At 40.1% G+C, this 12565-nt stretch overlaps 1 protein-coding gene across 1 annotated transcript; it reads left to right on the forward strand.

The window, feature by feature from the left end:
* Positions 1-7052: 7052 nt before the first annotated feature.
* LOC311187617 (melanoma antigen preferentially expressed in tumors-like) lies at positions 7053-9832 on the forward strand (the record flags this gene model as incomplete). Its single annotated transcript, XM_084258963.1, has 3 exons — positions 7053-7483; positions 7915-8514; positions 9319-9832. Exons 1-3 carry the CDS (start codon positions 7194-7196, stop codon positions 9830-9832), a joined length of 1404 nt encoding a protein of 467 aa, XP_084115089.1. The 5' UTR covers positions 7053-7193.
* Positions 9833-12565: the final 2733 nt, after the last annotated feature.

The following is a 12565-nucleotide window of genomic DNA, read 5'->3' on the forward strand; positions in this document are numbered from 1 at the left end:
GGAGCCGCAGAGGCCTCGGGCAGCTTCGCAACCCAGCGCTCAACTGCTGCGCCGCTGGGGAGGCCCCATGGATCCACTCTTAAGATATCAGAACGTCATCTCATCAATTGAAAGATGACATAATACTGCAAAAATTCAAACAGCTATGGCTGGTCTATTTACCTGCAAATAGAATATAAGAAAAAAATAATTAGAAATGAAAACTAAGGAAACAGCCAAAACAAAGAACAAAGCAAAGCAAATAACCGAAAACCACGATCACACGTGTCATGAAGTAAAGTAAGATTTGTCTGAAAAGGTGACTAGAGTTGTGTATTAATTACTGAAGTTTATTACAGGGATATCTGAAGACAGGTTGTTACAGGAAAACACATAATGGCATGGGACTATGCTTGGTGAGAGTGTTAGAAGAACAAAAAAGTCTAGTGTCTCTAGAAAAAAAATACTTCATTCATTCATTCATGTATGATTCACGTTTCCATTGAACTAGTACTACTGTAGACACTTAATATATATTAATGAATATTAAAAAAAGATTCCTGCTCTTCCGGAGTTTATATTTTTCCACCTTAGGAGATGGGTAAAATAAAAAAAAACTTCAGCAATGAGTAAAATATATTGTAATTCCAGAAGGTTGTGAATACTCTAAAAAAGGAAACACACAGGGAGAAGTAGAATGAAGAGTGTTAGGTGCAGTTTGAAAATGTAAGCAAAAGTGAGTTATCCTTGTAATTGGCAGTGTTATTATTTGACAGGTGGACGTTCTCTCCATTGTGCTGCTGTAGTGTCACTATAAATACTATGCTGGCTTCATTGCACAGAGATAGGGGGTACATTTTAACCTATTTTTGATGGGAATCAACTCCTTTTATTATATCAGAGCACCAGGGCAGTTAATGTACTCTTTTTTCGCCATCAAGTGCCCACTCATTTTTAAGTTTTAATTAATACTGCTGCATATATAATAAATTTGGATATTATAATAGTTCTCTGGGTTTGTGACCCAGCCTGGTAGAAACCATGGCCAAGCAATGCCCAGATTCACGCCTAGGTGTCTCGCTTTCTACTCAAAGAAATCTCAGCTGTGGGGTACACATAATCATAATCCTTCCACCTCGTGGAACTTCAAGAACTGCGTTCCGCTGGCCGGCTAACCCCGCCTCCCAGTGCAGAGATGATTGACTGAAGGGGGTCACCCGACTTAAGTGAGCCAATTGGAGTCCTCTCGCGGTAGTTGGATGTTGAGAAAGAACCGTTAAGACGCCAACCACGACGAAGATTGGGATTTGTTCTTGGCAATCTCCTGAGAGAAAATACGGGGACCCTGCTACTGAACTCTTGTTTGAATTCCGAAGTTTTTCCCAACTCATCTTCCAATTAGGTAAATCATAATAAAATCATTTTGGTAAATTATACCTATGTTGGTTTAAATTACCCAGGATTATGATTTTAGGGATTAATAAGAAAGATAAAATGACTGGATTGCTCAATGATCGACGATTCATTCCATAGTCTATACATCCACCTATCCTCACTTGATTACTTTCAAGTCTATCGCTAATCATTTCACACTCTCTCTTTAAAATTCCTCGAATAGTCTTTCTTAAAAAACATTTCTTTTTCTTTGCCTCTTAGTTTTGCTTGCAGTTAGCGTTGATATCCCGGGCTTTAAATTATAAATATTGACGTGTGTGTGTGTGTTATATATATATATATATATATATATATATATATATATATATATATATATCTTTCTGTTTTAGTTCATTTCTTTTGTGCTTGAAAAAATCTCGGAGCCCATTTCTTGTAATGGGCCGCCTAAGCAGTTTGCGTTTTTGAAATGGATGATGTGATATGACATTTAACCATCTTAAATATATTTCAGTTCGTTAAACTATTAATAAATAGTGTCAGTTATAGAATAGCCATTCCTTTAACCACCAATTTTTTTATTCTTTTTTTTGAAATATTTTTAGGTGTACAGAAAAGTTGCAAAAAATTGTACACAAAGTCTTTATCTAGATTTCCTGAATATTAGCATCTTATATAACCAAAGAAAAGATTTTTTTTTAAGATTTATTTGTGCATACAAAAACTGGGGTACAGGCCAGAGGTGTGGAGGGTGAGAGGATTCACCAAAGACAGAGTGGGGAACAGAACAGACAGACTGGCTGAAATACACTGCTGAGGGGAGCAGCTGGCCAGTGGGGAGAAATCTGCTGTGCCATGTGGGTAGCTTCATGGCCGGGGATCGAACTCGTGCTGCAGTGGACAGCCAGGGAGGCCCAACCAAATAAAAGATTTTTAAACTTGAAAATTAATATTGATGCAGTACTGTAAACTAATCTGCAGATTTTACAATATTTGCATTTGCTAATGGCTTTTTTTTCTATTTCTGAATTCCATTTGGGATACTGCATTGCATTTGGCAGTTACTTCATCCCTAAGGTCTTTCACAGCTCGAACACTTGAAGGCACTGGTCAGTTATTTTCTAGAATGTCTGTCAATTTGGGTTGGTCTGATGTTTTTCTTACGGTCAGGTTAAAGTTACACATCATTGGTAAGAATACCTGTTTTATTTTCCTCTGCTTCACCTAACTGGTAAGGGAGGAATTTCCACCCTACTGTTATGGAGGTGCCTGAACGCACAAATCCTGACAGATGAGTTCCATAGCAGTTTATCAGAAACATTTACTCACAGCCCAGGGAGGTTGCTGGAGGACACTCCCCAGATACTACCCAGGGGGACCCTCACAGGTGTTGCAGTCTGGAAGAGAGTAGTGAACAAGCAGGGGCAGTTGCGGTCAGTCTTTGTAGTGACAAGAGATGAAGGGACTCTTGGTTCACATGGAAAGATGTGCTTGGCTTGTTTGAATAATTCTTTGGAGAATTGAAACCTTCTGAAGGATTGGCCGGCTCTGTGCCTAGTCCCATGATATGAAGGGTTCTTTGGTTAGGGGACCTTCTTTCTGGGAGCACAGTAGAGGAATGTGTGCTTAAGCCATTAGAGCCCCTCTTGGTTTTCCCCAGATGCCAAGGCATTCATATTATTGGATCTTACCTTTAGGTCTTAGACCACAATACTGCAAAGGCGATTTTTTCCTTTTTTTTTTTTTAAGATAGATTTATTTATACAAGAACCAGGGTACAGGCCAGATGCACGGGAGGGTGAGAGGATTCACCGGAGACAGAGCGGGGAACAGAACAGGCAGACTGACTGAAATACACTGCTGAGGGGAGCAGCGGCTGCGACAGGAGAGGTCTGCCAGGCGCAACAGGAGAGGTCTGCTGCGCCATGTGGGACCCTCGCCGACCGGCCGGATCCAACCGGCACTGCAGAGGCTGCGGATAGCTTCACAGCGCTGCGCTCAACCGCCTGCGCCACCAGGGGAGGCCCGATTTTTTCCTTTTTCATGTATCACGTCAGAGGTTATCTGATGTTCCTATGTTGTATTAATGATGATATTCATACTCTATTGAGAAGGCTCCATTGTAATGCAGCTATTTTTATGTTTTGTAAGTAACAGATTATTTTGTGGGAATATTTTAAGACTATGAAAATATGCTCTTTTTTTTCTTGCTACCTTCCTGATTTATTGTTTCTGTTAATTCGTTAGGTTTCTATAGGACCTTTCAGGTATACTACATATTATTTGCACATGGCTTTATTTCTTGTTACTCATTTTTATGAATGTAATTGATTTCTGTAGTCAACTGATAATACAAAATTGAATAGGAGTGAAGCATACATGTCTTGTTGACCTTAGTGGAAAGTCTCGAGTAGTTCCCCATTAAATAAAATGCTAGCACTAGGGATTAATCGTATATCTTTTATCATGTTAAGAAAGCATCCCTGAATCCTATTGAGGTTTTTCTTTTTCTTTTTTTAAGATTTATTTATTTATGCATAGAAGAGTTGGGGTGTGAGGTGAGGGGGGTGAGAGGATTCACCAGGGACAGAGTGGGGAGCAGAACAGGCAGATCTACTGAAATACACTGCTGAGGGAGCAGCAGGCGAGACAGGAGAGGTCTGCTGCATCATGCCGGTCACCTCCCTGGCCAGGGATTGAACTCGTGCTGCAGTTGTTGCAGATTGCTTCATAGTGCTGATGCTTAACCCCTTGCACCACCAGGCAGGCCCCCAGTTTTTCTTTTTTCAACATGAGTTGGTGTTGAATTTTCCAAAAAGTTCACTTGGCATCTATGATGATAATCATATATTTTTCCTTAACTATATTGGTTATGTTTCTTTAGTTTTATTGGGCGATTATTTATTATTTTTATTGCAGTACGACATTGGTTTAGAACATTGTGCTTTAGAAGTATAGGCTCTGCCCCCTTCAGGTGCTATTACCACAGCAAACCCACCACCAAAGTACCCATAGTCCATCACCATAGGTGTTCCCCCTCCCCAACTTTGTTCTCACCCCTCTGCCTCCCTGGCAGCATCAGTTCTGCAGTCAGATTTCTGGGGTTTGTTATTGGTTTGGTTTATCTTTGTTACCTTTTGTTTTGTTTCTCTATATTCCACACACAAGGGACACTATCCTGTATTTGTCTTTATCTTTATGATTTATTTCTTAACATAATCCCATCCAGTTCCAGCTATGTAGTCATAAATTAAAGAGTTGATCTTTTTTTAATAGCTGAGTGGTATTCCATTATGTATCTATATCGCATCTTTGGACACTTGTTTTTGGATAATTAGGTTGTTTCCATAACTTGGCCATTGTCCATAGTGCTGTAATGAACAAAGGAGTGCATATTTCCCTTCTTTGAGTGGATGCCTATGAGTGGAATTTCTGGGTCATATGATAGATCCACTTAATATTTTGAGAAACTTCCATACTGTTTTCCACAGGGACTAGACCAGTCTACATTCCCACCGACAGCTCCTTTTCTGCACATCCTTGCCAACATGTTGTTTCTGGTCTTTTGTGACTGCCCAATTTTGATATGGCCATTCTCATGGGTGCGAGGTTGTATCTCGTGTTTTTTTTTTTTTTAAGATTTTTTTTTATTTTTTATTTATACAATAGCTGGGGTATAGGCCAGAAGCGCAGGAGGGTGAGAGGATTCACCAGAGACAGAGCGGGGAGCAGAACAGGCAGATGGACCAAAAGCACTGCTGAGGGGAGCAGTGGGCGCAACAGGAGAGGTCTGCCACACCATGTGGGAATCTCCCTGGCTGGCTGGGAATCGAACCTGTGCTGCAGATACTGTGGACAGCTTCACAGCGCTGTACTCAACCCACTGCACCACCAGGGAGGCCCCATATCTCATGGTTTTGACTTGCATTTCCCTAATAATAAGTGATGATAAACATTTTTTCATGTACCTGTTGGCCATCTGTATGTCTTCTTTGGAGAAGTGCCTGTTTAGCTCTTATGCCCTCTATTTGGTTGGTTATTTGTTTTCCATTTGTTGAGTTGTATGAGTTCTTTGTAGATCTTGGATATCAGCCCCTTCTTAGATGCAAATATTTTCTCCATTCAGTGGCGTGTCTTTTTATTTAAGTGAGTTTCTTTCACTGTGCAAAAACATTTTAGCTTGATGTAGTGCCAGTTATTTATATATTTATATTTTCTTTTGTTTTCTTTGCTGTTAAAAATGACTCTACAAAGACATCTCTGAAACCTATGTTTAATCCCCTGCGCCACCAGGGAGGCCCTACAGCTGGATTTTAAAAAGAAAAAAAAAAAAAGACTGTATACTTCAGACTTTTTTTTTTTTTGAACTATCGATTGAAAACACTGTATAGATTCCAAGGTGGTATTTCATTGGTCCCATCCCCAATGGGTCACCAAGTGTCCAGTCTATCACCAACCAATTGGTTGTTTCCACATATTTATTCCCCTTTGGTAGTCAGCATTCTATTATCAGAGTATAAGGACCTGTTTTTATTTTCTTTATATTCCACAAATGAGTAAAATCATCTGGTATTTGTCTTTTTCTTTTTGACTTATTTCACTTAGCATAATCCCCTCAAATCCATCCATGTTGTCCCAAATGGCATGCTTTCATCTTATATATGACTGAATATTATTCCACATATTCTTTATCCACTGCTTTGCCATTGGGCACTTGGGTTGTTTGCGTATCTTGGCTCTGTGAATAGTGCCACAAGTAGGGTGGATGTGTCTTTTCAAGTTAGTGTTTTCATATTCTTCAGGTTGTCTCCTCATCTCTTTTGCAATGTTTTTGTATTTAATTCCCCTTCCTTTTGTTCATTTGTATGATATTGGGTTGTTTCACAACATTCCTAGTTTAATGGTGTCATCGTCTGTCTATATAGCAAAGTCCAGGTCCTTTATCCTTTTTGTTTTAGTGATCGGTGGAGAAGTTGTGAATGCTCTGGTTGTGGGTACTCTGATATCTAACAAGAGCCTTAATTTTTGTCTTTTTTGTTTCTTTTCCCCATCATTTCCTAAGTGCCAAAGGATGTTTCCCCCATTTCTTTGTCTTCCTTTCCAGAAGTTATGTGTTTCAAAGATTGCACCTTTACATAATATCTACCCCCTTTAAATGTTCATATTTTGGAGTTCTTTTTTATACTTGTTGCTCTCATCTTCAAAGACACATTTTTGCTCTTTTCAGACTTATCCTGTGCTTATTCTGAAGGTAGTTTTAGATCCACTTTAAGCCCCTCATCATCTTCCTTCCTGTGTATCTCTTAGAACTTTTCTTGACCTGTCTTTGCTTGCCATTAAGCCAAGTGATGAGAGTGTGACAGATTGTGTGCTGGGATTTCAGGATTTTCGTCTTTTCACTCACAATTATTTTGAAGTTTTGGCATTCTACATTTTAAGTTAATGATAAAAGGAGTGGCTTTTGTGTAGTTTTACATTTTCCTTCATGTTAATTTGTATGTTTCTGGAAGAAATATTGAGAGGAAGGCAGCTAGGTGATCAATATTATCTGCTGCTAACGTATCTCTGATTTCTAATTGCATTCTGTTTATGTAAAATAGGTCTCTCTATATATACATACACATGCATATACCCTAATATATACTTACACGCATCTATTTTTATTCCATTCCTATAGTAGAGGTCTCTTGAGGTCACGCGGATGCACCATATATTTATTCAATAAACATTTTGTTTGTAGCTAATCTTGGGGGCAAACATAAGTCTGTAGATATCTTCTCTGGTTTTCTAAATATTTCTCACCCTGAAGTAGGTTCCTGAAGATGGCCCAAAAGTCCGCAGCCACACTACTGCAGCTTGCTGCAAAGAGTCTGCTGAGTAATGAGCCTGCAGCTATCCATGCCCTGGGAGAACTCCCAAGAGATATTTTTGTTCCATTGTTCAATGCTGCCTTCTTGGGCGGACACAAGGAGACACTGAAGGCAATGGTGAGAGTTTGGCCCTTTTACTGTCTCCACATCGGGGCACTGAGTGTACAAGAAACATGCTACGAGGTCTTAGAAGCCATGGTTGATGGTCTGCAGCTACTCCCTACCCAGGACTCTTCTTCTTGGTAAGACTGTCCAAAAGGCACAAAGTGAGTCAGCAGGAGGGTATGCTGGAACTGGGGCAGGGGACTATGACCAGCCTACCAAAAGCAGCCAATGATAAATGCTGATGAGGCTCTTGGTCCAACGTTTGTGGTCACTTTAAGGACCCCAGTGTCTTACAGAGTTAATTATACAATAAAGGTGGTTGAGGACACCATGGCAGATTTATCTCCTGAATGCAGTTACGCAGAAGGATATGGCCAGTGAGACTGGGGAGGGCCAGAGATGAAGAAAATATGGGGAAAAGAATGACAGATACTGAGCTTGTATGGAAAGGACTTGGTGAATGGATATTGAGGGAAAGCCAGGCCTAAAAGACTCTGTCCATTCTTCTGATCGCGGTCTTCCTGGGTTATATTAATACTTCTCATGTGTTCTGTCTCCTCTTCTACAGGGGGACCAAACTGAAGATCCTAGATTTAAGACAGGATCTGGACTGTGAGACAACATGCTCTGACAAGTCCACCCACTCTTTCTGTTTCCAGTCTTGTATTTACTCTGACCACTCTATCCTTAAGATAGAAGAAGCCCAGCATAATGTCAGGTGCCTTGGAATTGGTGATTCAGAGTCGGTTCCTCAGTCAGTCTGGGAACCCCTGGAATTAGTAATGGACATTTCCTTCAATGATGCTGTGAAAGCAAAGCATTTTCTTTCTTTCCTTCGGAATAAAGTTGAGCAGAGCTTTGGGTCTTTGCACCTTTGCTGCAGAAATTTGCAAATTGATAAAATGTCTGCCCTGAGGAGTAATTTGCAGTTTCTGGATATGGGATGCATTGATCATCTGGAAGTCGATGACGTTTTACTGAATGAAGTCAGCAGCATTTTGTCTCAGATGAGCCACCTGGAGAGCCTTAATCTGTCTAACATTCCCTTCAAATCTTGTAAAGGGAGAAACTTAAGAACTTTTCTCACCTGCCTCGGGCGGCTGGAAAGCCTCCAGGAGCTTAACTTGTCTTGCTTCTGCCTCACAAATCAACTGCACAGACTGCTCAGGTGAAGGGAGGGGCAAGCCAGGGCTGGCTGAACACTACACTCGTAAGACAGGAGCGAATCCAGGCTTAGAGATTCCCAAACTTCTGTTTTTCCTTTCTCGGCATGGCTACTGCCGGGAGTTTGAAACTGGCCAGACTAGAGAGGGATGCCTCATGGTGATGGAAGAGACAGAACTAGGAAATGGAGCTGTGCTCATACATTGAGTCGGCCATGTGCAGACACTATGATAAATCTATAAATATATTGATGAAAAAATCAGTCTTCCTTCTGCAGTGGAGAGACAGAGACTAGAGACAGGGGAGGCATTCAGAGGGGAAATGTTTTATGCTGTAGTGCTGACATATTTCCCACGGGCTGGCCATAGCAGTTAATTTTACCAGATTATTTCATCCCTATTTGCCCCCAGGGCTTAGATGCTGAGTGGATAACTTGTCTTCTGGGAACTAGAAAAGAGAATCCTCAGTTGGCTGCTTTCTCAGACCTCTCCTAATCAAATAAGGTCCATCATTGATTATGTATACTAAGTGGATGCAATTTTTTCTCTTCATCTTCCCCACAACCCTGTATAATAATTGCCATTGTGCTCATTTTAATGATTGAAGACTTATATCTCAGGGTAGAAAAGTAACTTTCTTTGGGTCACAAATCTGAGAAGTCTGGTTACAAAGCCCACATTATCAACTGCTGTTGCAAAAGATGTACAAATTACTTTATTCTAAAGCCCGAGTTGGCTATAACTCAGGGCTCACTACCCTGGTTCAAACCTCATTTTTCTGGAATAAACTTTCTTTTTTCTCTCTGCAGAGTCCTGCCACCTCAGTTAGATACGTTGTGTCTGTCCTTCAGTGACCTTTCTAAAAGAGATATCACTGTCTTGTCCCAGAGCTCTCACGCCACCCACCTAAGGCTGTTGAATCTCAGTAACAACCAGATATTCTGGGACGTTGATGAGCCCTTCCTCATTCTACTGGAGAAGCTCTCAGGCACCCTGCAGCATCTGGAGATAAATAATTGCCTGATAACTGATGGTATTCTCACTACTCTCATCACAACCCTGAGCCAGTGTTCTCAACTCCGTGTCTTTAGCTTTGCCTTCAACCCCGTTACGATGCCTGCTCTCGTCAACCTTCTGCAGCAATTAACAGCCATGAAGGAGCTGAAGTTTGTGATTTATCCTGTCCCTATTCATTGCTATGAACAGGGGAATTTTCATGGCAATGTGGACCATGACAAATTTGCTGAAGTGCAAACCCAATTGAAGGAGATGCTGCAAGAGGAAAAGCGGGAGGACATGAGCTGGACCACCTATCTTGACTGATTTCCACAGTGCAAGAAGCTGTTTCAGCACTGCTGTGTAGTCATAAAAGCATTCAGACTTTTGCCTGAAGCCCACGTCTGTGAAGAAATGTCTGCAAAATTTTACTGTTCCAGGAAACTGGGGTTAGGAAAATTGGATATGTAATTGACCTTTATAAAAAAGGAAATAGAGGAATTGGAAAGGTCCTGTGCCTCTCTTGCCCTATGCCCATTACAGCTTCGAGTTACTAACCACAGTGTTGGGATGTGATACAAGCCAGCCTAGTCATCGTGCATCATTTTTCTGTCTGTTTGGCCACTTACAGCCACTTGATGTGAATGAGATAGTTGTTGATACCAGGAATTTTCCTCTCTGGGTGCTACAAGCTTCTTTTACTTCTGATTGCCTTAGATTGCTTATGAGAAACTGTATACAGGGTAAAGGAAACAAACAACTATGCTTCCTAACTACTGGTGTCTTCACCAACTTGTTGCTACCTGCTTTCCTGGGTCTCAGGACCCTGGCTTAGTTATTCTTTATATCACACACATTTACCATTCACCATCTATTATGATTTAGGTACTGTTGCAGGTGCTAGTAAAAGCAAAATCCCTGATCTCAAGCCACTCTGGGTACAGATGTTACTGTGATTTGTTAGTTTCTCTACTCTTCCTTAGGGTTTTTGGTAGTTATCTATCACCCTCTAGTAGCCTAGATTTCCCCCCACTTTTTCCCTTACATAATTTGCTCATGTTAGTCTCTTTATGCTGTTGGATAGCTGCTTAACCCTCAAGTCGTTGCTTAAATATTCCCTCCTCAGAGAAGTTTTCTCTTTCTTATTTCAATAGGTTTAATTTGCTGTTCTCTTTCATATGCCATGTATATTTCCCTTATGTATCACATGATTCCATGTGTATTTGCTCCCTGTGCTCTTCCATTAAAGTTGCACTATACAGCTGGGACACACTAGCCGTATTTGGCTACTGAGCACTAGAAATTTGGCTACTCTGAAATCTGATGTACTGTAAGTGTTAAATGCACACTCTATATTCTCAAGACATAGTAAGAAACAAAGGATGGAGAATAATGAAGCAATAATTTACTTATACTGTTCATATGTTGAAATGATAACATAGTACATGTCGAAGACAGTGAAAGTAATGTGAATTAACTTGTTTATATCATTTACATGTTGAAATATTAATTCTACATTTCAAAGACTTAGAAAAAATGTTAAAATAACTAATAATTTGTTTATGTTTGCATGTCAAAATGATCAAATATTGAATTTCAAAGACTTCCTCAGAAAAAAAGAATGTAAAAATTAGTGATCAAAATAGTTTGTTCTTGGGCCTCCGCAGTGGTGCAGCGGGTTGAGTGCAGCTCTGTGAAGCTGTCCGCAGCCTCTGTAGTGTGGGTTTGATTCCTGGCCGGCCAGGGAGCTAGCCCACATGGCACAGCAGACCTCTCCTGTCTCACCCGCTGCTCCCCTCAGCAGTGTATTTCAGTCCTTCTGTGCTCCCTGCTCTGTCTCTGGTGAATTCTCTCACCCTTCCTTGCCTCCTGGCCTGTACCCCAGATCGTGTATAAATAAATAAATCTTTAAAAAAAAAACAAAAGTTTGTTCTTATTTCCATTTTGTAATAACACACTGCATTGTGAGTGTTTTTTCTTTGTTGAAATGATAACACATGGTATTTCAAAGGCTGTGTAAGAAAAGTACAAAATTAATTGATAATTTGTTCATATTGCTTACATGGTGAAATGTACTACATTTCAAAGACTTACTAAAAGTATAAGAATAATTAACAATTTATACTGTTTTCATGTTGAAATTATATATATATTTACTTTTGTGTTAAATAAAATGTTAAAATTGAATCCACCTGTTTTCTTTAATGTTTTATTTTGGTTTTTACTTTGTAGATGTTGTTCGACTATATTTTTATTGGACTACAAGGCATGAAATCATAAGCTCCATGCAGGTAGAGGATACTTCTGTTGATAAAATAATCATGTCTTTTTATTTTCTGCATTTCGTTTTTTGAAGTTTTGACATCTGGGGACATGCTAAGAGTAGAGTGATTGCCCCCCTTGAGGCTAGCTAATTCCTGGAGATAGCAAACTCCCCACCCCTGAACATGCTTTTCTTTTACAAACCAATACAGAGCTCTTACCACCTCAGTCACCTTCTTTGTGAGCTCTCATAAGGCTCATGAACTCTGGACCACAATCCCAATGTCCTAATCACCCCAGGAACAGGTATCAAACAACTAGGGATAACTCCTTTGTCCCGGTGCCCAGTAAAAATACTCAAACTAGCTAATCCTAAAGCTGTTTAACCTGCCTTGGAAATCACAAAGGTTGAAAACTAGAGCACTAAACAAAGGGATCATTAGGAACACCATGGGAGTGGAGTTAGCATAAATGACATGTTCAGAAATTCCTTTTGCAAGACTGCTGTTCCCAACTCTGGTCTCTGCAAATTGAAAGAATGGCCTAAAAGACTTGTCAGGAAGGAGATCATTAAAAAATAATCTTGGAGGATATTCAAAGAATTGACTGTTATTTCTTTACAAAAAATTCTCTAGACCATCTGTTAGAATGACAAACACAGACTAACATGAGTCCTGGAATTCCTTTTGTTTACATCAGGAGGCCTGATTCTGTGGATTCATTTTAAAGCAACTTCATTAGGAACTGAGCTGCTACATTACTTCTCATTACAGTAGGAGACTCAAGGATAAAGAAGCT

This window comes from Talpa europaea (assembly GCF_964194135.1).
Source record: "Talpa europaea genome assembly, chromosome: X".
Classification (NCBI taxonomy): domain Eukaryota; kingdom Metazoa; phylum Chordata; class Mammalia; order Eulipotyphla; family Talpidae; genus Talpa; species Talpa europaea.